This window comes from Amia ocellicauda, chromosome 13 (genome assembly GCF_036373705.1).
Source record: "Amia ocellicauda isolate fAmiCal2 chromosome 13, fAmiCal2.hap1, whole genome shotgun sequence".
Classification (NCBI taxonomy): domain Eukaryota; kingdom Metazoa; phylum Chordata; class Actinopteri; order Amiiformes; family Amiidae; genus Amia; species Amia ocellicauda.
This window is the reverse complement of record NC_089862.1, coordinates 9972659-9999538: the sequence shown is the minus strand read 5'-3', so window position 1 is coordinate 9999538 and position 26880 is coordinate 9972659. Positions and strand designations below refer to the sequence as shown.

The window sequence follows — 26880 nt, the reverse complement described above, 5'->3', positions numbered from 1 at the left end:
TGCATTTCTGGTCATTATATTGCTAATGTTTACAGTGGGCCAGCACAATTGGCATACGTGACACAGTGTAAGCACCTTTCTTGCAGACACTTTGCATGCGTTTGTGTCTCTGGCTGCACGACATGAGTATGCACTGCAGGCATTCCTGGTCATCGTGTGTCTGAGATACACAGTGCAGCGGGGCAATGCCTGTCCTGCGTGCCCGGTGATACAATGCCAGTGGGTGAGTGTGCTGTCTGCGCAGCGCCACAGTGGAAGCGGGTTACTGTGCTGTCTGCGCCCCCGCAGGTGCAGCCGCGCTGCGCTCCACTGAAGACCCGCCCCGCTGCCTCGCCGCCGCTCCTCCAATAAAAGCCCGCAGCCTCACACTGACGGCGGGGCCAGCCAGGCCGGGAGAGAGACGAGGGAAGACACCGGCAGAGACGCACGACAACACCGGCACCGAGCACAGGTTGCGGGACAAGCCCCGGCGCTCAGGACGGGTCCACGCCAGCGCACCAGCCCGGCTGATGCGAGAGAAAGAGAGAGAGAGAGAGAGAGAGAGAGAGAGAGAGACGGGGCGTCGCATCCGTGGTGGCCGGCGCGTCCACACCTGCTCATCCACCCCGGCAGGTAAGCGCCTCTCCGCTGCCAGGAGTCTGATTACTGTTGTTTGTGTCGGGAACAATGGCTCTGTTGGGCTGGAGAGGGTTGGTTAATTAGCCCCGCTGTGGAAAGCAGCCAGGGATGCGGGCAGATGGAGACCTAAGACGCATTTATATTGTATTCTGTGCAGCCGGGCTGTAGTGTAGGGGACGGAGGTCGCTTTACACCGCGTACCTCCCCCTTTCTCCGCGGTGCTGGGACTGACGGGCATCCTGGTTATCGATCAATCTAGTGCAAGTGAGCGCTTGATTTAAAGGCTGGTTATATAACTATAGTGGACAATCGGAGCCCATTTAACAATTCCCGCGGCGATGCAAAGTGTGGTTTAACGTGGCGCGCCTGTGACCTAGCACCACAGGAGAGCCGGGCGAAGATAAGCATGCAAATACATCCAGCCAGCTCCATTTTCTCCTCCGCAGCGGCCGCGGCGCACACTTCAGCCTCCCAGGCGCTGCCATCGGTGCGGGGACGGGCGGCAGGAGGGGCGCTGCGGCGGCGCTTCCGAGCGGGCGGCCGGGAAAGCCCCAGCGGCGGGCGGCCGGTGTGACAGCGGAGGGGCGCTGACGTGTGTCCCCGCGTCCCACACCTGGAGGAGAGCGGCCGGGGGCCCGGGGCCGGGCTCACCTCGCTCCCCACACCACCGCCGAGGCAGCCGCATCGCGGGGCGCCGGATGGCCGTCTGTGCTGAAGGAGAATGCGGCGACCTTTAGAGGAGAAGCCCTGCGACATGCGTGCGAGAGCGGCTGCCCCCGGTTTGCGACGAGCGCTGCTTGTGTGCGTCCGCCCCGGAGCACAGTGGCTTTTTCCTGTTTAGTAAGCGGGGGGAGACCGTGGTTTGTGGGTGTCTCCTGCACTAACGCATTACCCGTGAAGGAGACGCGGCTGCCGGGTGCACCGGGGGGAGATGTGAACACTTGGCAGCGCCGCTCCGTCGTGTTGAAAGCTCCGTGTGGGATTACCAATATGGACCGGGCCGAGTTGGACCAGGAGCCCACTGATCCCTCCACCCAGGGGACACCAGTGCCCAACCGGCTCCGGCCCTCCTCCTATAGGGCCCTGCGCAGCGCCGTGTCCAGCCTGGCCCGCATCGACGACTTCTACTGTGAGAAGATCGGCTCGGGGTTTTTCTCGGACGTTTTCAAGGTAAGATACCCGTCTGGTGTGAAGGGCTGCGGACAGGCAGCGCTGTGTGTCGCCGAATGAAGCTGCTCTGGCTTTGGTACCATTGATGTGACATTCAGGTCGTATCCACTATCGGCGTCCTTGTTGTCGCATCATTGTAACTGCAATTCCCACAACTGAAGAGATGCAGATGAGACCCCCATTTCATAACTTTCGATCCTGTTCAGATTAGATGAAACCGAAACTGCAGATTTTCGTTTCGCATTTCTTTGCATGCAGAGGTTTGCAATGGGGTGATTCTGTTAAACGTGTCATTGAGCACCAGGTGTTGGATAAGAAGGTAAAACGTGGGGAGAGTGGAACCCCAAGATGTTCCAGTTAAGAATGGTCTGAGTCTTGGCATTCCTGAATCAAATCAAGGAGCTGGGTATGCTATGAGCATGCATTGTGATGGAGTGGGAGTATGACCACTACAGTCAAGATGCTAGACAACCCAACATTGCAGTGAAGCATTCTTATTACACATTGGTACTGAAACTTGATATTTAAAAATGAGAGAAACAGGAATTGTACATTGACTTTATTTTAGAATAAAATCTAGAACTGTGTTTTCGGACAGGTACCAGAATTAAGCCGTGGATACGCAACCCTGCCTTGCACAATTAACTACTGTCTGTCAGCAGCAGCAAAGTAATGCTCTGCAAGAACTGCACCCATCTCTTCATACCCTGGCTGACAGATCGGCAATATCAGCTACAGAGATCTTGCACTGTTGTTGCTTCAGGTGGGAGGGTTTCTGGTGCCCACCTGGGGTCAGGGGTAACTTTGTGGTGTTGGGACATCTCCCATGTCCACTAGTTTGTCCTGCTAACTTGTACAAGTATTTGAAGTGTCGTCTGGTTTATTACACTGGGGTTGTTTCCCCATGATGTGGCATGGTTCCAGGTAGATGGTTCCCAAAATAACTTTTAAAATAGGAGTGCCGTGCTCTGGTGTTGTGGTGTAGGGCCTGTTTACTTTATTATCTTTCCCGAGCTAGCAGTTGAGACAGCACTCAGTTTTCACAAAATGCTTTATTTGCATGCATAATCTAGAAAGGTTAAACCAGCTAGTGTCAGACTGTATACCACTTATGTCGACCTCCTCAGCTGTCCAGTCCATTGTTACTTGCGTGTTTATAGTGGAGTTCATTTGGCACCTATAGGTTCTCTAATATTTGACTTTCAGTATTGAACTGCAATGCAACTGGAATTGTTTATTTATTTTTAATTTTTGTACATGAATACATAGCCCAAGTAGTTTGTTTACAAATGGCTATAATAACACGTTTCAATGAACACCACGTCCTGTGACAATGCAAGCCTTTCAGAAAGAGAACGCCCCCCACCGAGAACGGAGTAATCGACTGTTTCTTGAACATGAGCCTGCGTTCTGGGACGATCACTGCCAAGAAACCCTTGGAGTTCTTCTGTCCTTTTCACCATGATGACCTGATCCCAGTGTGCTTCTGTTTCTAGCACATTTCGCCCTATAAGACTTTCCGAGCACAGAGGCTACCCTGGTCAGTGTGTCCGGCACGGATGTCTTTTATTTGATTTTTAACCCCAAGGTGAATAGTTTTGCAAGAGTCGACACAAACTGATGCGCACTGGTCGTGGCGTGGGCACCAGGCTGGTGTGTGAAGTCTGACTTTCCATCTGTACCCTATCCATTTCCCATCCAGACCCCTCTGACAGGCTGGGCTTTACCTGTAGTAAGGCTTTGTGACAACCTGCAAACATTGCTTGCATTCACTAGCATTAGACATGGAATACGACTATAAAATAGGATGCATCACAAACTTGCATATAGAAGGACAAATGTTCTCTGATATGATTGGATGTGTATATTGCCCAGGGGTAAATGTATATTTGCAGGACATTTGTTCTTCTGGGAACCAGTATTGATTTCCACTGGGCTGCTGCTGTCAGTGCCCCCTGGTGAGCTGGTCCCTGTGTGGGCAAAACTCGGCAGCAGCTGCTTCTGTATTAATTCACCTCCTTCCTGCCTCTGACATCTGCTTTGGTTTGACTCCCTGTAGTTTGCCTCATCAGTGTGTTTTCAGGAGTTGTGGTTTCTCTCCCAGTGTAGGGCGGCAGGCCATGTGCGGTGTGCTCCTTGCTGGAACCTTTAGACATGGGTGTTTGGATACGGCCCCCCGTGACCGTGGGACAGAGTCGCACACTGGACACTATCCCTTAATAAAACTATGAGCTGCGCTGTGGATGTTGTTCATTTAGTGGGGGGGAAGTCGGGAACAAATTATCCCACCATGTGGCTGAAGCCTCTTCCTTGGAAGAAACCGCTTGATGGGATTCATGGATCATTAAGTTACTGACAACCAAAACCGCAAGATGGGTCCAGTGGCCTCCTCATTAATTGTCTTTTGTTCTTGTTCTAGAAGACCATATGGAAAGACCACGAAAGTGAGTGAATGTGGTGTTGCATGAATAAGTTAGCTGATGAATGCAAATTAAAACCTTTCCTTTCAAACCCTGAACCACATAAACGCCGATATTGCCGTGGAGCAGGGTAGAGGAGTGCACCGCAGATGTGTGTGAGCAGCAGTAAGGCATCGCTCGTAGATGCCTCCAGCTTGCAGAATCGTACAGTGAGACCATGTTCTTATGCTGATGTTTGTTGATATTGTGACACTTTGTCATTTGTGTAACTAAAAAGCTGTTAAGTGGCACAGGATGTACTGGGTCTTTATCAAGATTACATTTTTTCACATTAATTTATCTGGTTGTCAACAAATATGAAGGCTTTGTGTGCAGTGTTCCTTTATTGTGACATCTGGTCGCCTTTCTAACCAAGTGAAAATCCCCCCCCTCTGTCACAGTGTGGGGTGACCTCTGTGCCTAGGGCTGGGGTTTCAGTACAGGGTACCCATTTTCCCCAAACTGTACAAGTCTCCCCGGTGTTCTAAAAAGGAATTGGAGTACATTTGCAAGGATTTGGGTGATGGCATTGGATTTGGATTTTTTTTTTTTTTTTTTTTTTTTTTATATATAAAGCAAAATTTACAATTTCTTTGGAACTGCAAATTGGGAATGCAGCTCAGCCCTGCCTGCCCTTGGGGTAGTGCTGCACTGCCAGAGCCCCGTGATCTCGGTGTTGCGAGATTAGTCTCGGCAGTGTGTGGCTTGGGATACGCCATCGCTACACCAGGAGGGGTAAACAATAACACTGCCAGGCCAGTACTGACTTGAATATTATGCTTGAAGCAACACTTTTTTTTTTTTTTCCCCTGTCATTTTCTGTTCAGTTCAGGTCTAGGCTTGCTTTCCATAACATGGAGTGACAGTGGAGCTGCTGCAGAAAGAAGAGACCTGTAGACTCTAATTATCATGTGATTGTATGGAGAACTCTCTCCTAAAGGGTACAGCCCTGTACTACTACAGACACTGTTGTGGTCTCCCTATGAGCTTCAGGCCTGCAGCTCCCAGCACTTTGAAGAAGTGGATGCCAAAGGCATGCGGCTTCACTGTACTGCTCTGTGGGAGGAATCCTAACCTTTTTGTCCGAAATGATCCGAAAACAACGGTTTGAAGTGCAATAAACAGCCTACCTGAAATCATTGGTCTCAATTTAAAGCCTTGAGAATGTCAGACACTCCGAACTCCATATTCGTAAACCATAATTTACTATAATTGCTCCATGCTTTAAACAACACTATTGGAAATTGTAATCTTTGCTCATGACAGTTGTTAATCTACGGATTTAGTTTTTTGTCTTTATCGGATGTCTTGTTGAAGCCTGTCTCTGCTGCTTTCAGGCAGTGGGCTTATCTTGCACAACATATAGAGTAAAACATGCTGATCGTTTTCAGTGACTCTGTGGTTCGATACAGCCTTTAAAAATGTCCTCCCCAGCAGAGTTCTGGAATGTCTTTGTGTGTCTATGAGTGGTGCAGGTGCTCCAGGTACAGGGTGGTTCTGGGAATGTCCCCCTGTTGCTCAGGTATGCGCCTATCGCCCTGCCACTGTTTGTTCATGATACAAGCCACAGCCAACCTGTTGGAGGTGAACCTAGCTTTGGAGGTGATCTCTTAACTCCGTTTCAATAGAACTTGGATCTACATATTGTCCTGTGAGCTCGTGTTGGCCTGCTTTATAGAGGGCAGCCCTGCCAGGGCTTTTGTGTGAGCAGCAGTGATTTGGGATTTGCCACACAAAACCCAGCTCTGCCTGTGTGGTCTGTCCTGTCCTCTAATGGGGTGTAAAGTGCCTCCCCACAGTAGGCAGAGCAGTGTTTTATATTCCTCTCCCTGTCCGGTCACACACAGCCTACTCACAGGGATGGGTTTCAGGGTTGTTTCTCCAGGGATTTATGCTGTATGGGAGTAACCGCGTCATTAATCAGTTGATAGCCGACAGTTCGGTCCACATTGATAAGCTGTGTGTGTTGAGAAGGGCTGTGTCGACCCCAGTGCTGTCAATCCACCTGGTTGGGGGCGGAGCCTGTGAGGACCAGACTGTTAAAATCTCTAGACAAGTTTACAACCATTAGTTTCTGTCAAGTAAAGCGAACAACTTGTTTAAATTGTAAACTGTCCATGGCAGGAGATAGGATGAACTGAATGTGTTCAGTCTTCATAAACAAGTTTCAAGTTGGTTTTACAAAAAAAAAAAAGTTGAGGAAGGTTATGCTGACATTTGCTCATTCTGAAAAATGCAGGAAGTAATCCAAGTAAGAATGTAATAAGAGAAAAATGTACATTGACACTTTAAAAAGTTGTGGTTTGTTTTTGTTTTTAAGTGTGATGAAATGCCAAACCTCGTTTTGGAGGTTAATAAACTGATCTTGAACGAATCACTTTGACATTGTGAAAGAATCTCTCTATATAGAGGAGGCTGCCAATGGACTGAATGGTCTGAACGTCATCAAACTGTCTTGTGTTCCCACTGCCACTTCACCCACCACTGGATAGCCCCCCACTGCCATTGCAACATGCAGCTTTATGAACTCACTGTGCATTAAAATGGCTAATTTGTATTTTTAAATCGCCTCTCGTTCTGCACACTTGCACAGATCGCATTGGTTCGAATAGCAGGCTGGAGTGAGCCGTGACTGAGAGATGTGGATGTAATCGAACACCGGTTACTGCACCAAAGAGTGATCATTGGTGGACACTGGATTCGAAAATGTCAAACGGCTGAAATGGCAGTGGGTGTCAGACCATATGTAATTGGGATCTTCCCCACCTCTCCTATAATATCCAGCACTTGGTTTAATTCACTAATTTAGTCAAGTTTGTAAAGGGAATTCTGTGAAGGTTACAATGAATAGATGCAGGATTCTGTTGTATAGCTTAATATCTATATACTCTATAAAATCCTATATATTATGATAATGAGATTGTCAACAATGCTATGCCACTATGGTTACTAATTTGATTTGTGCATTAGCAAAACTGCTAAAAAGTAAGTTTCATGTTTGTCTTTTAAAAAGTGGTTGTGACCAGTTTTTCCAGACATTCTTGCAGTGGTTTGAAGCAGAGAGACATGCCTTACTAATTCAGTGGTTATTAGTGACTTTAAAAATGTTTCCCATTGTGTTTTATTCCTACTGATAACAGACCATGATGTATAATGCATACAATCTCCCTTCACCAGAAAGTAGGGGGGAAATGGCGGTCTTGGACAGTGATTTTTTATTCTGAAATTCATATTAAAAGTTAAGCATTTATGATATTGCGATGCACTTACTTGTTTGTAGAGATTTGATCTCAACTGAAGGGGAAAAGCTCCAAATGACTGACCTACAGTTTCTGTCCATCTTGTGAAATTGGTCAGAACAGAAATACTGTTTTATCACTGCAATTTGTGAGCGGTGCCTGGCTCTCCTCACCTCGTCCCCTTTCTCCGTAATGAAGGGCGGACCGCGATGTCCCCACGCAGGGATGCTTGTTAAAGGCAGATGGATTAATGAGCATCGCTACAGTCTCTCCTAGTCTCTGTAGTAGAGTTACACAAATTGCCCTAGCGTTTGCATTTTGTTTTTAAACTCGGGGATACTTTTTTTGGGGGGGTTGACCTAAACGGACAATCTTTTTATATATTGGTGGCGCACAAGCTTTTTTTTTTTTTTTTTTTTTTTGTATTCCGGGAACCAAATAAAGAAATCAAGATTCTAACATTGAAGTGTAGCTTGGATCCTAAGTTTGAGCTGCCATTGGATCAGAATAACTGGATTTACAGATTGAGGCTGCATGGTCCCTGTACGTCTCTGGGCTGAGCCTGGTGGACTGCAGAACGGGACTGGGTGTGTTTGTGCAGCTGGGTGGATCTGTAGCGGAGAGACCGGTGTGCAGGCTGGTCAGTCGGTTAGATGGTGAGACCAGTGAGGTCAGAGGCTCAGTGGCCTGAATGCAGCATGAAAGCAGATCAAGAGGAATCATGGGAAAGCCAGAAAGCCTATTAGTGCAGAGAGCCAGGCTCCAGAGGAGAGCGTCTATTTATACACCACGCTTCAGGACACTGGCACACAGTGCGCATTGTACACACACACACACACACAAACATCCACATCAGTATACGCACCTTCAAAACACTCCTTCCTGCATGGCTGGAAATAAGATTCTCGTTGTGTAGAAGTGTGGTCATGCCAGGTTTCACGTGATGCAGGTTCTTATACTCAAGGAAGAAATGGGAGATGCATATGTTTTTTCAGCAAATGTATATAGTGGGGCATGGTATTAAAATAGTATTTAAAAAGCTTTCCTGAGCCATTATTTTTGGTTTGAATCATTAGAAAAGTCATAATGGGTAATGTTTAACTTCCATCTTGGCAGAATATACACATACACGCATCTCAAGGTCTGTTAAAACACTTGGATGATCTGGATATTGCTTTTTTTCCTCTCATATTTCCCTTTGATTTATGGGAAAGGGACTTTTTTGAGTTAAGGGGATGCACCATTAACTGTCAACCACACCGAAGACTGGAATGACAAGCTGTCCGCTGGATAGGTTGCATGTCTCTCTATCTGATGGAGTATGTGCAGTTCACATTGTATCTCAAGGGCGCATCAGTGTGTGTGTTTTGTTCAGCTCTGTCCTGCTATGCTTTGTGAAAGGAGACTGAAATGAGGGCCATGGCGACGGGACTCCTCTCAAAGCGGAGGTCACAATAGAAGCCGTATTCAGCCCCAGAGCAGGCGTTTGTTTAGGCTGGCTCTGCTGCACGGAGTGTGTGCCCTTGCTGCCTAAAATCATTTATTCCCTCCATCACATACAGCACCCTCCCAACATGCCCGTCCCTACGCTGTGTGTGTGTGAGAGGAGTGTTGAGTGAGAAGGCAGTAGAGTGTGCTCGGCCCCCATCTGGGCTTGTGTGGTGTGGTGTGGTGTTATGCCACTGCCTGACAGCGGAGCAGCGTGCTGTGCAAGGAAGGGGAACGGAGTAAAACCCCCAGACTGACCAGTGCTCAACTTGCTGTATAGAGGGGTGTGAAGTTTATAACTAGCCTGTTAGAGCTTGTTTATGGTTCTTTGCCACCTATTTTGGAGGTTTCAATGTTCAGGTAATTTTCAAGCACACTTAGTTTATTTAGTTAGGATTTGGCATCCTAATGTAAGCGCCAAATTGCTTTGTCTTTTAATGGTTGTTATTTTAAAAAGTGTTGCAATGTTTTTATGCCAGGTGTCAGTTGTATATTGCACAATGTTGGTTAATGCAGACCATTGAACTTGCTGCTGCAGGAACCTTTTGTGAAATGAATTTCTTCTGATCTGATCTAATTAACCGAGCCAGGTTTAATTAAATGAACACACAAGATGGTGGCTAAGAAATAACGTGTATGCCATTTGCAGATACGAACTTGTTTTGCAATTTCACGAACTTTGTTTTGCAGGTACTCGAACAAGCATAGTCTTCCTGTGTAGATGGGTAGATCTTGATTTTTTTTTTTTAATTCATACAGCAAGAGTATTTTTGAGTTCTGTTTTTCTTTATGGTTTTGTAGGGTTTACATGAAAGTGCAGAGCTGAGACTAATCCCAGGAGGAGGAAAGCTGTGAAATTACATCTAGTATTTCAGCAGACCCTGTTAATTTGGGCATTCTGCATTAAACTAGTGTTTACCACAGGTGAATATCACTGTTCAAACTGTGAACTGGAAGCGTCAATATATAGGCCTATTGTCCTGATTACCCTGAAATAAACTGGGTTTATTAGGTTGGATGCAAAGATTAGTCGGGCATACCAACAAATGATCTTATATTGAGCAGAAAGTGATTTTAATCAAAGCAGGTAAGCAGGAGTTTGTCCCCCCCCTCCCCACAGATGGACTAATGTAGCCAATTGGAAACATCCTCCAGGCCCACGCCCAGCTCGACTGCCAATCAGAAGACATGCTCTGGAACACACTTCCTTATGATCCCTTCCTTAATATGAACGGAATGATTTGTACTTTGTGTCTGAAGAAATCCATGACTAGCAACATGCAGTCCATAGAGCCCTGCGCTTCATGGCTGCAGTCTGAAACCGGTGCATCAATCATTTCCTCTCAACATCGTACAATTGCACGTCCTTCAGCATCCTAGCACAGGCCCAGTCACTGGTGTTGCAATATACATTTTTACACCATAATAAAAGGTAAATATAAGGTGTGTATTATAGGAAAACTGACTATGAATGAAGTACTGCACTTTCTGCAAACCTGGAGGTCTTGTAGTATACAGTTTGAAATGTATACCGTATAGATTCCTGACCGGTGGTGGTTTGTTATGCTTTGGAAAAGGGAATCCACTTTATTTGCTAAATGAATATAGTCCACCTTTTTCAGGTGGTCTCCGTACTGTTTAATTGTGAATGCTGGCTGTGTTACTCATACTATGATCTGAGTGAAGTGAACTGAACTGTGTGAGAGGAAGTCAGCCTGTCATTCAGACCGTCAGGCAGCCTGAGTCAGAGGTTTATGGAAAATGTCCCTGGTTTTGATGTATTCAGATCGATTGTCACTTTTGCTTTGTCACGTCAAAATTGCAATCCCCAGTGAATTTTGTAGAGGTGCGTCTGGAATAGTTCTGAGCAAGTCGGTGCTTGACTCTAAGTGAGAGAGGAGACCGAAGGAACTGGTTTCTAGGCAGTCTGGGTGAATTACTGTGTATTTACCTTATTCACTTCTTACCTGAACTTTAGCCTATTGGCATTCATAACACCCGTGTATACACTGTTTTATGGACTTTCCTGTTGCCTCCTATTGGAGTTTTAATCCACTATTTTGGTATCCACACGGGATAAAAAGTGCCAGAATAACTGACCACAGATTTTGTGTTAATTTTGAAATTGGCAATGTCCTTCAGCATATTGGTGCCATTTAAATGTCTTATGGGAATAAAATGTAATTAAAATGGGGGAGCTGGGGAATATGGTTGAATGGGTCCAGTGGAATGTGAGAGGCTGTGATTTGGCCGAGTGATCGTAAACTAGCTTTATTTCCTGGCACATTACATTTCCACATGGTACTCCAGGTGTTTATGCTCCCTGTGGCAGCTGGTTGTTAGTTTCCAGTGCTGGACATTGAAGAGAACAGATGGGCAGCAACACTAGACCTGACCAGCATGGAAGAAAACCACCTTTTTATAAAATGCAAACAAACAAAAAAAACACTAGGCTTTGGACAGACTGGGCCAGGCCCTAACAGAGCACAGCCCTGATTGCAGGCAGATGAATAATTACATTATCTGTAGTCTTTTTACAACCAGTCCTAACCCCCCTGCCGCCCTGGAGCGGCGGTGTCTGCAGTGACAGGCTGAGTTTACTCTGTGCTGTTGACTGTGTCACAGCACGCCCTGGCACTGTGTAGTACACGATACAGCACCCACCCCTGTTTTCCTCCAGCATACCTACACACAGAACTAGCCTCGTATGTGGGGGAGTGCATTTGTACATTTCCAGGTTTTAGGTCTATCTGAGTTTTCTTAACAAGTTTTGGCTCTGAATGAGTTAGAAACTAGTACCGGTCCTGTTTTAGATACTAGACCCCAGAACTGTCCTCTGTTAGGTATGTTTCAATGACCAGGTGTCTGGGATTTAAGCAACTGGGAGCTTGTTATGGAGAGGTTTGATAATTGTGCAATTCCCACCCATGTTTACATGTAATTAGCATGTAACATAGTATGAATGGTTTCAGACTTTAGAACAGGACAATTTCTGCAATCATGCACTGTTTGCAGACAGTTAAAATGAAACTGTCTGAAGTTTAAAAATAAATAAATGGTAAGTTACAACAAGAACCAGAAGATTGTACAATGAGAACCACTGTTTTTCACTGTAGTGTTTCAGTAGGGAAATGAAGACCAATCTTTTCACTGTTGTGTTAAACCAAAGAGTGAGGTGGCTCTGTTTGTCAGCTCTGCTTTCACTACGCACTGTTATTGAAGGCCAGGTGTGGATAGCTGGCGTTTGAAGGCCTGGGGCAATACCAGCTGTTTTTATCCCCTAAAGAAATCAAAAGAAACTGATCCCTTGCCATTGAGCTCTGCAAACTTATTCCTAGTGTTTTAAATGTCACAGTCTTGGGACTGCGCTGTACAGAGTTTTGTTTGTTTTTAAGGAGCTTGTTATTCAACGAGCCGACGAGTCCCAGTCATGAAAGCTGATTGGTTCTCTCCTCCCTGTGTCTGATACACTGCTCAGGGGATCTCTCCACGCTCTCCACCTCGCCCAGACTGCAGCTCTTGATTAATTGTAACCTGTCAGTAAGAACACAGTGCAAATGCAGCCCAGTCTGATATACAATGGTGTGAAATTTCCCCTTAGTAGTTTGATTGGCAGAGTAATCTTCATATTCTCTCCTGGAAGTGCCTCAGAACAGTGTATAATTTGAACCCTTTCCTGCTTTTGCGATATAATGCCCTATGCAGTTAATGCAGATTGTGTTTGTGTACTTACTGCAGCATGTTAGGCGTATGCGTGATTGTGTGTGTTGGGGCTGTAAGTGTTTGTTCTGAGGGGGGGGTGGCGGTGCAGGGGTAGTGGCCAGCTCTGTCAGACAGGATGTAGTGTGGCTTTCCTGCCATTGGCCGCTGGGCGCTGCTCCAGCACTGTACCCCTGGCAGCCTCTGAGCAGGGGAGAGGCTGTAAACTATGAGCGGAAAACTTGCCAGTTTCTAATAGAACCACATAAGGGAGAGGGAGAGTGTGAGAGTGAGAAGTGACCGGTGAGACTGTACACTTGCAGCCCATCAAGCAGCACTTCTGTGTGCAGAGAGGAGCTGCAGTGTTCAGCACTCATTGAGGGATGCAGGCCAATGCAATTTACTAAGCGAAATCCCAAGACCTGGAAAGAGTGGGGAAAATTGGTGAAAGATCTGAAGATTTAGTGTCCCAAATTGTATAATAAGGCGACCGAAAAGTTGTACTGTAGTTTTTGAGGAGAACAAGCCATTGAGCCTCTCAAAACTCACGACTACTTCTGGCCCAGCTTCACTGTTTTAATGCCCCAGTGTATCCGTGAAGCAGCTTGGTTATTACAACATGGAACAAATAAATCGACAAGTTTTGAGGCAAACCTCAGTTGGGTTCTCTAGAGCTGTGTATTCAAAGGCACAGAGTTGCCGCCTCCAGCATAAAAATTCTTCCAAGCCTCCTACCTCTGATTGTAGTTTGTCTTAATTAGTGAAATCTCCTATGTATTGAATGCTGAATCTTCCTCTGGTGTAGCCATTATACTAAATCAGTCAGTTTAGACCTCATTTAATTTAGATTTTTTTTTTTAATTTTAACTTCCATTTATTTTAAAAACTCGCTGCAACCTCATTACTCAGCAGAGAATCTTCCTACAAACATCCCTTATAAAAAAATTAAAAACACCATTTCTTTTGAAAGCCACAATCTCGCCGCAAAGTTTTTTTTTTTTTTTTTTGGTGTGAAATGTGATCAAGATCGTTTGATAACATGGAGACCCCACTTGTTCTTGGTTTTAAGTTGTCTATTTATAATTTAAACTGAGACGTAGGCTTTTGTTCACTATTGATCTTTTGAAACCGTGGACCGTTGCATCAGTTTGTTTACCCAGAATCCCAGGCATTTGTCATTGTCACCGTCTTAGCCTGGCCAAACAACCAGATTGATCTGTTTGGACAGGAGGCCCCACTCTGCCTGATGTAATGAATCTAAACTGCAGTGGTGAGGATCCTCTAAAACAAACTAGAAAATTGGAACCTAATCCTCACTGCTTTGCACTAATGAAACATCTGGATTTAGGGTATATGTGCATGTAAATGGACTGCATGAATTATTTCGGCCCCTTTCTTATTTAAAATGAATTGAGAAACTGGTAAAATGTAAAACCTGGGCTGTTTTTATTATGAAATGCATCCCTGGTGCTGGACGGTGAAATCCTTGAGTTGTCAGTGTGCAGGACAATGGCCTTGTTGCGTAGGTGTTTACAGGCACGGAGCGCTGCGCTGAGGGCTGTGCTGAGGGCTGTGCTGTGCTCGAGACGGGAGTGACGCCTGCTTCCTGAAGGTTTCACTGCGCAGCAGCTGGAACGGCTCCAGGACTCCACTGTGTGTGTGTAAATACACTTGTCTGTGAGGATGCAGCTCAGCGGTTATAGATCTAACACTGCCACTTCCAGCAAACTGGTACAATTCAAAGGCCCTTCACTGCTGCCCTCTTACTGATATTACACAGCATTAACGCCTGGTGAGTGGCTGAATAAAAAATGGCACAGAGAGGACTGTAGCTTATCTACTGGAGAGTTCAAAGCACAGATGTTGGACGCGGTGCATGTCTGGAATTCAAGGGACTTTACAGAAGGGCTCAAGATGCTCTCCCCAGTGTTCTAGGCTAGCTCTCTTGAAGAGCAGTAATTGGAAGAGGGATGATTGATCCCATGGCCACAACTTGCTCAAACCGCTTCTTTACAGATTTGAATGATGATTTTTGTATATATACCCAAGTAAAACTGCAGCCTACCTTGCCCTAGTTTAACCCATTGAGCATCATACCCGTCAGTTTCAGAATATGGAAAAGTATTCTGCTACTTCAAAAGTAGTGAAAGGAAGAATGATCAGAAAAATTCAGTTTCAGCATTTCCTGTTTGAATCAATATTGCTTTATTATATCCTGTATTATAGCGATTTAAAAAAAAAAATACAAATGTAAAGTTTCTCTGTATACAAACTGTTTAATTGGATCATGTTCTGGGTAATGGGACATTAACTTGCTAGAACCTGGAAAACGCAAACCAAATTTGCCAGTGCCTGTGATGTCCAGTGGCTCCGGGCTTTGACCCTGCACTCACCCCTCACAGGTCCGGCACCGCATTACCGGTCAGGTGATGGTGCTGAAGATGAACAAGGTGGCCAGCAACAGGGCCAACATGCTGAGGGAGGTGCAGCTGATGAACAGGCTGTCGCATCCCAACATCCTGAGGTGAGTCTCGCACACGGGTGCCGTGGTCGGGGTCGAAACCTGGAATCCATTTGTACAGAGGGAAAACTGTACTTATGCATGTTACACAAGGAAGACTTGTGAAACCTTTGAAGAGTTTAAGGTTTACTTTAAAACATTTACTTTTTAAACTGAGCCATGTACTTAAAATTAAATGCAGTATTACAGTATTGTAGATTCATTTTGCTAATATTTTAAACTCTCTCTCTCTGCAGGTTCCTCGGAGTGTGTGTCCATGAGGGCCAGCTCCACGCCCTCACTGAGGTACAGCCCTGCCCCGTGCAGATAGTCTCCCTTCCTCAACATCCCACAGGCCCTGCATTCTTACGGTCACAGACGGGACAGGCACTCTGGACCAGTGTAGCAATGGGCATCAGAGCTCAGGTTTAGACTGTACTTGCTCCCTGACTTCACAGGTTTTGGGAAAGTCAAGCCTGTGCTCAGACTGGCTGCCCGGTAACTGGACTAGTAAAAATGCCATGACTGAGTCTCCTCAATGGAGAGTTAGTGGTCAGAGGAATAGTTTAACTTTCAGCATCATGGGATGCTTGTCACCGTTTCTGTTGCCTGGACTGATCCACTGTCTCTGTATTAGTCATTGTGGAGCCACAACACTGCAATGACCTCTAAAGGTCTGAGCAGGAATCATGCTATTATGATGATGTGAATGATTATTGCCAATTGTTGTTGCAGTACATTAATGGGGGCAATCTGGAGCAGCTGCTGGACAGTGATGTGTACCTGTCCTGGGCCGTGAGGGAGGGCCTGTCGCTGGACATCGCCCGGGGGCTGCAGTACCTACACGGCAAGGGCATCTTCCACAGGGACCTCACCTCCAAGGTACTGCACACATCTCTGAAAATTATCCTTCTCTTTATGAATTTGTGTCCATTTAACATTTTGGTGATCTACTTGGTGTAGAAATAGTGGAAGTATCCTATAATATGTGCATGCACACAGTGGCACAGGGTCCTTGCATCAAAGCGCCGTCTGATCTAGCTTCTAAATCACGCTGATCCTCACAGTGTGAATTGTCCTGCGGGAGTGTACATTTTACCCCATTTTCAAATCCAAAGGTTAAAGATGGACGCACATTCTCCACAAATTCGAGATCCCCCTCCCCCACTCCATCTCTCTCTCTCTCGCTCTCTCTCTCTGTAGAACTGTCTGGTTCGCTGTGACAGCGGCCACTTCACTGCTGTGGTGGGAGACTTCGGGCTGGCAGAGAAAATCCCTGTGTACAGGTCAGTTGGTCACCTATTGTAAAAGGATTGCTTTTTATTTGTATTTTACTGTGTATCTTTGATTTTATTTCTTTTAAAGATTTCGTCTCTGACTGTTCAGTATTGAATGCAGAGAAGCAGGAAGTGCTCACAATTTCCAATCTCCTCCTCTCTCTGGGATTCCAGGGCCGTCTGTTTTCAGCCTGCATTTCCCCCCCCAGAATATTCTGGCTTGGTTCATCGCTGCTTGGGGTCCTACCCTCAGGAAAGACTGTGTGCCAGGGTACAGTCCCTCTGCGCAGCACATTCGATCTGCTGTTTGTCTGGTACTCAGAGCCGTTCTAGGAAGCTGCCCCGCTCAGCCCTGTGTGCATTATTTTCTGTGTTCCTGTGTAACTGCAGGAAGTGTTTACAGAAGTCTAAACACGCCGTTTCTCTTGGGCTCGTGTCCCATGAATTGTAGTCTGGCTATGAAGCTGATGCAGCAGGATGGGCAAAAGGACAGGCCCAAAAATATTAACCAGATTTTCATCTTGGTTAACCGGAATGTGTGTTTGGTACAGAGCTCTTGCAGCCCTGGCTCATAAATTTTTTTTTTTTTTAAATGACACTAAATTTGTTTACAGTGTACATACACTTCAAGGTTTCTTAAGCATTCCCTCCTGCAGGATGCCTCTTTCTGGCACTTTAAGGTAAACCTCTTTTTCGGCACCAGGCTGAGGGTGTGTCGATTTAAGTAGGGGGGCGTGGGTGTTGTGATAGGGCTGCAGAACAGAGGCTTATGGGAAGTGCGTTGTTTCTCTCCCTGCAGGCTGTGCTGTATGTGTCGGGGGGTGCGGTGGCCGTGCCGTGTGTTGTGGACGAGAGCTGTCTGCTTGACTCAGTGCTGATCTGTGGGGCTGGATGGTGGGGGGGCATCTTGGAAACCACAGCTTTCCAAATATGGAAAAACTATTCCACCCTGCACGCACTTTTCTTGGCCAGATCTCCACTTTTTTTTTTTTTCCTTGCTTCCCAAAATGGTATTCCTGGCCAGAGCAGACTGTTTGATTAACTGAACTGTACTCCTCTCCCTCCCTCCTTCTCCCTCTTGGTCCGTCTCTCCCTCCCCCTCACTTGTTAACTCGCATAACGCTTCATTGGCATGACAACCGTGATCGCGACTTGATAAAACAAGTAAATAACGCTTATCAGCAGGAACTCGCAAGTTTAAAATCGCTTCCCCCTCCCCCAATCACCCTTATCGGTCCCTTCACCCACTTCTTACATTTCTAATTGAATACATTAAACAAGGATTTAAAATTGCAAATGCCAAAGAATTTATACTGCAAAACAAGCCCTGTCCTATCTCATGATACAGTAATAAAAACAGCCGAGTGCTCTCAGGGCAGATGGTCTCTGCTGTGTGCTCCCTCTCTGAACATGATTGATAGTTTTTCTGTTCGAGACTCTTTGCAGTTTCGGAGGCTTGTAGGCAAAGTTGAGGAAGGTGTGTGTGTAACGGTCAGGTTGTATTTGGTCGGAATTAACATTTTGTATTTATTGATTTAAAAACAAACAAAAAAAACTAAAATGTGATTGGCCTTTTATTTTCAAAGGTTGAATGACTCTTTATTGACTTCTGTTTGGTATTCTTCACTTCCTAGGTATTGCTCAACTGAGGGATTTTCTGGACTGGAGCTCTGCCAGGCTTTGTGGCAGTAATTAGAATCACCCTGCTGTAGATAGTGCCAGTATCTCAGCACTGGTTTCTGTAGAGTAAATTCTTACTGTACTGGTTCTAGCTGCATCAGTAGGGCAAAAGCAGCATTTGCAAGAAATAAGAAATGCAGATTATCAGTAGGAATTTCACACTAAATTCTGATAAACCCCATTTCTCTCGCTTTCTCTTTGTATCCGTCTCTCTTCCTCTCTTACTCCCTATCTCTCTTCCTCTTTACTTGGCTTTCTCTATCTGTATCTCTTCCTCTTTCTCCTTGGCTTTCTTATGCTTGGTCTCTGCAACTATTTTATTCTTCTCTCCCTCAGTCAAGCTGATGATATTTGTCAAGGAGAGCCAGTTGCTTGGTGGCTCAGTGGTGCGTGACGTTTTATGGCAGCGTAAATCAGTCAGTGCGTGGGACTGGCACGGTGTGGCTGGCCTGTTAGTGCTGATGGATGACTGGGGTCAGGAATGGAGTGGTGACCTTTTTGTTTGGTGTCCATCTCAATCTTGCAGTTGTCTTCGCCCCGTCCCCTGGAATTACCACACCAGTTTAGTGGAGATCTCAATTATCTCAAGAGCCTTCTGAATGAGCATCTGTCAGGGTTTGGCTGGTCTCAGGATTTTGATATTCAGTCAGAGGAGCAGCTGTAAGAGTATGTGTGTTTTGTGGTGGTGGCCCATTGTCTCCTGATAGCTCTGGAGTATTTTCCAAACCACTGGTCAGGTCAGGTCAGGAGTCGCTCACTGTTGAGGTGAGAATGGGGGGTGTCTGAGATTAAATTAACAGGACACTGATGAATTGAGGGGGTTAGAGGTGATTTTAGAGGTAGAAAATCCTCTAATATTGTACCGAATCTTCTATAGAAGCCCAGAAACCTCTAAGCCTTATTGCAGCCAAGCTCCATATACTCCAGCCATCCTATCTAGTATTGGGACAATGGTTTTGAGACGTTTGTTTACTTTTACAATTTAATCGGTGTGCCCATCCGCGTGGTTGAGGCTGATATGCTGGGGATCATTTAAGAGGACAGTGGACGCAGTGTTGATACCAGTTATCTTTTGGAGACACGAGTGAGCTGTGAGGGGCCGAGGGCTGTGATAAGCAGCCGGCCATGTGCAGCAGCAGCGGTGTGGGGTCTGTGGCCGGGGTGTAATTTATTGAATTGGAAGGAATGCTGCCAAGAGCACAGAGGCCTGCAGCTTGATGACAAACGGCAGCAACAAAACCCAAAAGAAAGTGAAAAGATTGGTCTTTATATAGAAATGCCTACATCGAGCATGAAAAATGTCAGATTTTCTTAAAAAATCCTGTAGTCCACCAGGCTGTACCACCTTCTCTACTGTAATAAACTATTCCAATATGTCCATCTTGGCAATACTGTGTTGACTGAGCAGCTTTCACACAGTTCATTCAACTGCAAAGAAATGCTAAGTACGAATGTGACCCTACACAAATGGCAGCAACAATCGAGAGACTGTGTATCATGCAGGGCCTGATGCATGGATTTATGCTGCTTATTTGTTCCTGAATTGTGGGTCCATCTTTGTTATGGACAATTCCACTAGGGGGCACTAGTGGTCTGTTCCTTGTGGCAGGGCTATGTTTGAAGTGTAGAGGAGGCTTTGAGAGGTGGTATGGTGGTTGGCAGAGAGCTGCAGCACAATGCCAGCTGCCAGGGGACGGGACAGGACGGCACATGTAGCACTTTATGCACTGACATGCACACATCCGCCCACTAGCCCTACTGTGCTGATGTTAATCTGCAGTACTTTCCTACTGTGGCTCAAACGTTAGTCTAATTTTCCAACCTGTCTCCTGACATTTCCATACCGTAGGAAAACATGAAGGATCATGTTTTCATTGTTCTCTCTGCCTCCCTCCATGCTACAATCCATCCATCCAGACTGATCTTTCATCTCTCCATCGGTTAGTCTACGCATCCAATGGTTTTATCCAGATTTTTTTAAATTTAAATCACTGTGACTATAGCTCCTTCTTAATCTGCCTGTCACCATCCCTCTATCTTTCTAACAATCTTTCACAATAAATTATTTAATAGAACTTCATGAATTCCCCCCGACCCCCGAGGTCTGTCTCAATCTGTTAATGCTCGTCTTGGAGAGACATGAGTGAGTTCTGGGCTGTGATGAGCAGTTGGCCCCGTGCAGGAGCAGTGTGTGGTCTGTGTCTGGGTTGTGATTTATTCGGTCTTTGAGGAGCATTGCCAGGAACATAAAGGCCTGCTCTAATGTTGCCTTTGTATATCAATTTCTGTCTTATCAAACCATTCATATTTCTTTGATCTGCCAAAATCTGACTCAAAGGGGCAAGTGATAGAAGTGGCCTGAGCCAAAGACCGTGGAATGGTAGAGGTTACCCAATGTACGGTCAAAATCTGAGCATCCTTCGTTATAGCTACGCTCTTCATGTGAAATGTTTGATATGCCCTCCCTTGTGTGAAATGATGCATCTGCTGAATAGTGAAATTCTGCCATACAGCTAGCAGTTACCATGACCACTCATGTCTCCAACCTAAAGTTCAAAAATTCGGAACCAGATATTTTAGATTTGCGTCGGGACAGTCTGCATGTTAAAACTCAGGGACTGGCCAACTCTGTGTGAGGAGATGACTTGAGATGACCAGCATTGAGAGAGGTTTAATCTCTTGTTGTTTGTCCTGCAGTGAAGGGGTGGAGAAACAGCCCCTGTCTGTGGTGGGCTCCCCCTACTGGATGGCTCCGGAAGTCCTGAGAGGAGAGCTGTACAATGAGAAGGTATGCTGGGCAAGTGGGGTGTAAGATTTGAGTTCCTGCACTCTGCTAGGGTCCATTGTCTTTAAATGCTCTGTTTTGCAGGCGGACATCTTCGCCTTTGGGATTATCCTGTGCGAGACCATCGCACGCATCCAGGCTGACCCGGACTTCCTCCCCCGCACAGAGGTATATGTATAGGATTTTTTGTGATGCTTTACAACATCAGTAGGTTTTCTTTTTTAAAACAAAACCCAAGAAGCGGTAGATGAGAAGCCCCCTCTGCTGGTGTCCTATCAGCACTGCGGTCCCGGAGCTTTGATGTCTGTAGTGTCCTGTGTTTTATACTGTAGGAGCCAGAATTGTGATGTGAATGCCATACAAATGATTTCATTCATGAAAACAAAGAGCATTCCAATTAAAAAATGTATTGCTACAACCATTAAACCCATGTCAATAAACCCATTCATACCTCCCTCTCTCCCTCTGTCCAGGATTTTGGACTGGATGTGGAATCATTCCAGCACATGGTGGGAGACTGCCCACCTTCTTTCCTGCAGCTGGCAGTCAACTGCTGTGATGTAAGAAACGACAACACTCACCTTGGCAATCGTGCATATTACCGCCAGACATGCAAACTGTCAATTTGCATCAGTCGTACATTTTGCTTCTAAAAATGTCCATGAAGTAATCGTGTAGAGAATTAGGGGGCAATTTGTGGGTTAAGTTTAAGGAGATCATAAAGTTTAACAGGCTGAGTAGTTTTGCAAAGAACCTAACGTACTGCTCTGTTCCTGTAGTGAAGCAGGGAAACTGTTAAAGTATAGTGTACACTGTCGTATAACCATACTTGTTTTCGATCTAATTTCTCATTGTATTTGTTTCTTTTTGTATAAGTTTACAGTATTTATGCAAAAACAAAAGCAGATATTTGCTACATTCATATTTTTTATAAACCATTGCAAAAAAGACATGCTCCTTTGTTCAATTATATTGTAAATGTGTACAGAAGTATTTATTATGTAGAATACTTTCATAATGCAATACATTATTATTTATAGACTTTTCTGTTAACTTTCCCTTTCTCCATCTCACGCCCATTCGATTTCTCTTCCCCACCCCACGCCTTCTCCTTGCGGTCTCCCCCTCATTTCTCCTCCTCTCCACTCTCCTACTCGCATCTCTCCGGAACTCTCCTCCTCCATTGCACTCTTCCGGTCGTGTCTCTCAGATGAATGCAGACCGGCGTCCCTCATTCTCAGAGATTGTTGCGGAGCTGGAGACGAGGGAGGGAGCGAGGGAGAGCGTGGGTGAGGAGATCAATCTGGCAGCGGTGAAGGGTGAGTGGTTGTCATTGTGTTGGTATGGTTTAACACGCAGGCTGTTCTGCATTCTGGAGACTCAACACGATGCAGCTACATCATTCAGCTGCTGATTTTGTATTTATTTTATTAAAAATGTTAACGTGCCTCTTTGTCAGTCGATTTCACAATAAGGGTAACAAACATTTGTAAAAAGTACAATTTAGTGTCTTTGATAAATAAAACCCATGTATTATATTTCAATGATAATGCTCACTGTTCACCACAACCCTGATGCTCTTCTTTCCCTTCACAGATGGTATCCCTGTTGGACCCCTGTTGGCCCCTGGCTCCAGCCCTGTTCGGCGACGCTCTCTGTGCTTGCCCTGGGACCGAGGGCTGTCCCGTAGCCAGTCTGACATGCTGCCGCCTGCGATACCACCCCTGCTCTCCGGCACACCTGCCCGGGTCAACCCCTTCTCCCAGCGGCAGGACCTCAACGGCGGCAAGATCAAGCTGTTCGACACGCCCAGCAAGTCTGTCATTTCGTTGACCTTCGCCCTTCCCCAACCACCCGACTCCTGCACTGGCTCCTCCCCCACACCCCCTGACCCCTGGCGGGATTCCAGAGGGACCCCTCGTCGCTGCCGCTCGCTGCCCTGCACCCCTGAACTGCCCCGCCCTACCCGGCCCACCTTGGCCCCCTCCGAGGAGCAGGTTGCTCTGGCCCAGCACAGGCAGGGGCAGCTGAGGGTCAGTGAGCCACAGGACAGAGGCATCGATGTGGTGGCGTACAGGTTGGGCGGAGGGCAGATGCCTGACCCTGAGCGGTGGGGCGAGCCGGTCATGAGGCAGCCTGCAGGGAGGATGGAGAAGGTGGGGGAGAGTAGGGGGTCGACGCTGGACTCGGAGACACCCGTGGACCTGGAGTTGGTGTCTCTGGAGATGCTGACTGAGGGAGATCTGGAGACTCTTTGTCTGGGGGAGCCCATGGACTGCTCCAGCAGCCCGGACACCTTGGAGGGCTCGGTGTTCCTGGAGGGACCCCAACCGAACCAGTCCTGCCTCAGCCCTCCCTCGCCCTCTGTGCTGGCCAATGGCTGGAACTCTCCAGTTTCCAATGGCCCGCCCTTGCTGCCCCCGCTGTCCCCGCTCGATAACAACAACACGGCCGTGGTGGTCAGCCACCCCTTGGGGTGGGGGGGCAACGGTTATCACGGGAACTCTGCGAGTCCCTCGTTCCCGCTGCACGGATCCAGCACAGCCACCCTGGAGCAGGACGAGGTCATTTCCTGTCCGGGCTGCTGTCTGGCGGGTCTCCGCTTCCCAACAGCTTGCTTGCGACCCCGCAGGAACCCCCCCCCCTATAAGAACCTGAATGGAGAGGCGCGGCGCAGCCTGCTCTGTGGGAACACAAAGACCCTCCCGGCCGCCCCACGCCTACCTGGGCACAGTGCCGAGCCCAGCCTGCCCCTCCCGGAGGCACAGACATAGGGAGGATGTCCTCATCCTTCGATGTGGCTCCAGTTCCTGTCAGCACTGTCTCTGTATAGATATTTTTCATATTGTTAATTATATCTGTTATTGCTGATGTTTGCTCAGGGGTGTTGAGGAGTTTGCTGCCTCCTCCACTCTTTTTTTTTTTTTTCCCCCAGGCTCTGGGCAACAATGGCAGGGGCAGTTTCTATAGTGAACAGAATGATAGACCAATATGGGGAGAAAGTGAGTGGCCAGCAGCCTGTGGGGGTGCTCTTGGGTTTGCTGGGTTATTACACCTAGAGTCTGTGAAGAGGGCCCTACTTTTCTAGCCCTATACACCCTTCTGATTGCCGGAACCACTCTCTCCTCTGTGGCTTGCTCTCAGGTTGTTTTGTTTGCGTTTCTTGGAGTTGCACTGAACGAGCCTGAAGGGGAGGGTAGTGGCACTGCGGTGTGCAGTCGGTGTGAAGCGGTGGCAGTCGCCGTCTGAAAAGGAGTGGTTGGGAAGGAGGAGCTACTCGGGGTCATTCGGGAGGTTGCATTTCTCTTTGTTGCATTGCATTGCGTGCTGGTTTGTGTTTTAATGGACCGCGTGTGCGTGTGCGTGTGCGTGTGCGTCGCCTGCCCGGACTGAGCCCAGGGTAACATTCCACACACCTCCCCAGCACTCTGCAGTATCGACACTTGCTAGCGGTGGGGAGCTCGAGTGTTTGGTGGGATGGGAGGAGAGTGAGAGGGACGGAGAGGTTGACCTAACCGTCCCATCAGCCCCTCTCGCAGAGTTCCAGTCACAATCTGCCTCAACCTGCCTCCCATCTCTATCTCCTGGAGTCGCACATACAGAGTGGAGTACCTCCTTAGTTTCAGATCTACTGATTTACCCCTGTGACCCTGTTGCACACAGCATGAGTATTACAAACTACGGTTTAGAAGTGTGAACAGCCAGTGTGACGGGAGAGAAATTGCACGGGGGCGAAACATGATTTGTTGTCTCTGTGTTTTGTACAGATCACATTGTTCTCCGCACCACACTGTCCGTGCAAACACTCCCCAGGCAGGCCGTGCTGTCTGAGAAATCCCAGCACTGCGCAGCTCTCAATCTGCACATGACGCTGTGGGGGACAATGGGGGGGTTGCTGTAGGGCGGGGATTCATTTTTTTTCTATGTACTTTACAAGAGGCAATGAATTTAAATGGTATATTTTTTCTTACAAGAGTTTGTATTCTACACTGACTGCTGTACAGAGTTTTTGCTTGAAACCCCCGAATTCCCTGATTTTTAGCTTATTTATTCCCCGGGGGTACTGGAGGGTCCTGGGAGAGAGAGCTGGTCTGGGGACTTCGTGTCCGCCCATGGTCTAGTTATCGGGTCAGTATTGACAACTTATTTTCCACTACAACACCCCTTTCTTTAAGAAAACTCTGAAGCCATTCCTGATTTTTGTAGAATTCCGAGGAGCCTCAGTTCAGATGCACCTCTGTGAAGATGTCTGGTTTTTCACAGCCCCGTTGTTTTTCATTCTGGACAGGAAATATCTGGTGTGAACTTGTGGTGGGATAATGTTCCATGATTCTGACCCTTAGCCTCTGAGTACCCAGGGCCCTCCTTCACCCTCACATGAAGCACTTATCATTGGAAACCATGAACAGCTTTAATAAATCGGGTCAGATAAAATCTTAATTTAAAGAATAAATAAAAAAAAAATATATATGGATAGTAAATCTTGTGTGGAGTGCTGTCATTCGAAGATGCCACAGTCTCTTACTTGCACTTTGCTCTGATTATGCAGCACATAGAGTATTTCCTACTAAAGCCAGCTTCGGCGACCTCTCGTTGCAATAGGAATCAGGCTTTGTAAAATGTGTAATTTAGTCAATGTAGTCGTAGATTCATCCACTAAAGACCTCTGGCTCAGCTGAGTGGTGCATGATCATAATAGATAGTGAATAGTTCCATCACGGTGCAAGCTTAAGGTGAGACTGATTGCAGGAAAGGGCCAGACTGGTTTCACCTGCACTCTTCTACACTCCACTTAGGATAAAGTACTGTTTGCAGGCCATTCTCCTTTCAACCTCTTCCCATTATCTAGTTCAGTGGTGTCCACGCCTATACCTGGAGAGCCACACAGTCTCCTGGTTTTCCTTGTAGTTGATGAGTGCAAGTTCTTGTGTTTTCCAAGCCTCCAATCAGATTCTAGTTCCCATTAAACCTCCAGGACTATGGCTCTCCAGGTCTAAGGCTCGAGATCTCTGCTCTATCTTCTCTCTCATGTGCCGTTCCAAAGATCTGCCTGTAAGATCCCATTCGTTCTTCAAACGAAAGTGTACGGCAAAGATGAGGTGCTCTAAACGCATCCAGCTTAACGTTCAGATCATCGTATATAAACCTCTCCATATTACTTCTGGTCAGCATGCATAAACTATAAAGCTGCTTCTTTAATAAGTGAAAGTTTATTGATTGAAAATGTATGAATGATTAAAAACAAATTTCAAAAGCAAACCAAAAACAAATAAACATGCAACCGTCTGACCTGATTCTTGAGTTATTCAAACATGCATAAACCTGGGGTACAATAAGTGTTTTTTTATGGTTGAGATTGATCTACTGGAGGACTTCTGCCTTGGAATTGCTCTTCATATCTGATTCGACAATTGCAAAAATGTTCTCCATTTGCATCACTGTTCTGTTTGAGCTTTTGTGTTGTGTTCTAATGATGAAGGTGGGATTGCAAATTGCCTCCCCTTTAATTGATCACCTTTTAACTCAACATGGCAATCTTGTGTAGTGTAAGCTTTACCTTTACACTTTATCAATCCTATCCCTACCCTACGATCTTTCCTAATGTTTCTCCCCACCTGCTCAGAATGTGAAGTTGGGAATCTAACCATGCTAAACAGTCCTTGCTAAAACATAACACTAGCTGAAGTGTATGTTCAATGGGAACTTTTATCCTAACTGAAGCCAAGTCTATCATAATTTGGCATCAATTTTCAATCTGAGTTCACATTTTTCAAGAACTAGCCAAACCATTACTCTACACAATCCAATTGCACAAAGTGCCCCAATCCCATATTTAACTATTCATAAATATACCCTACCACACACTCTTACACCCAATCCAACATCATCTTTCCTTTATTTTATTTTTTACCGTCCCATTTCAAGCCATATGTTGATTTACTGCCTTTTGCTGTAAAACTCCCAT

At 46.4% G+C, this 26880-nt stretch overlaps 1 protein-coding gene across 1 annotated transcript; it reads left to right on the top strand.

Annotated features, from left to right (window-relative positions):
• Positions 1 to 367: 367 nt before the first annotated feature.
• On the top strand, positions 368 to 26201 carry tesk1b (testis associated actin remodelling kinase 1b). The gene is made up of 11 exons (XM_066719874.1): positions 368 to 612; positions 1065 to 1788; positions 15076 to 15197; positions 15431 to 15479; positions 15909 to 16055; positions 16377 to 16459; positions 20828 to 20918; positions 21000 to 21083; positions 21389 to 21475; positions 22126 to 22234; positions 22512 to 26201. The coding sequence occupies exons 2-11, from the start codon at positions 1609 to 1611 to the stop codon at positions 23687 to 23689; spliced, it is 2130 nt and encodes a 709-aa protein (XP_066575971.1). The 5' UTR covers positions 368 to 612; positions 1065 to 1608; the 3' UTR covers positions 23690 to 26201.
• Positions 26202 to 26880: the final 679 nt, after the last annotated feature.

Excerpts from the sequence above, each read along its gene's own strand:
- tesk1b (XM_066719874.1), top strand. The coding sequence starts at position 1,609 with ATGGACCGGGCCGAGTTGGACCAGGAGCCCACTGATCCCTCCACCCAG. Across the intron at positions 1,789-15,075 it reads TTTTCTCGGACGTTTTCAAG|GTCCGGCACCGCATTACCGG; the intron begins GTAAGATACCCG and ends CACCCCTCACAG. Across the intron at positions 15,198-15,430 it reads TCGCATCCCAACATCCTGAG|GTTCCTCGGAGTGTGTGTCC; the intron begins GTGAGTCTCGCA and ends CTCTCTCTGCAG.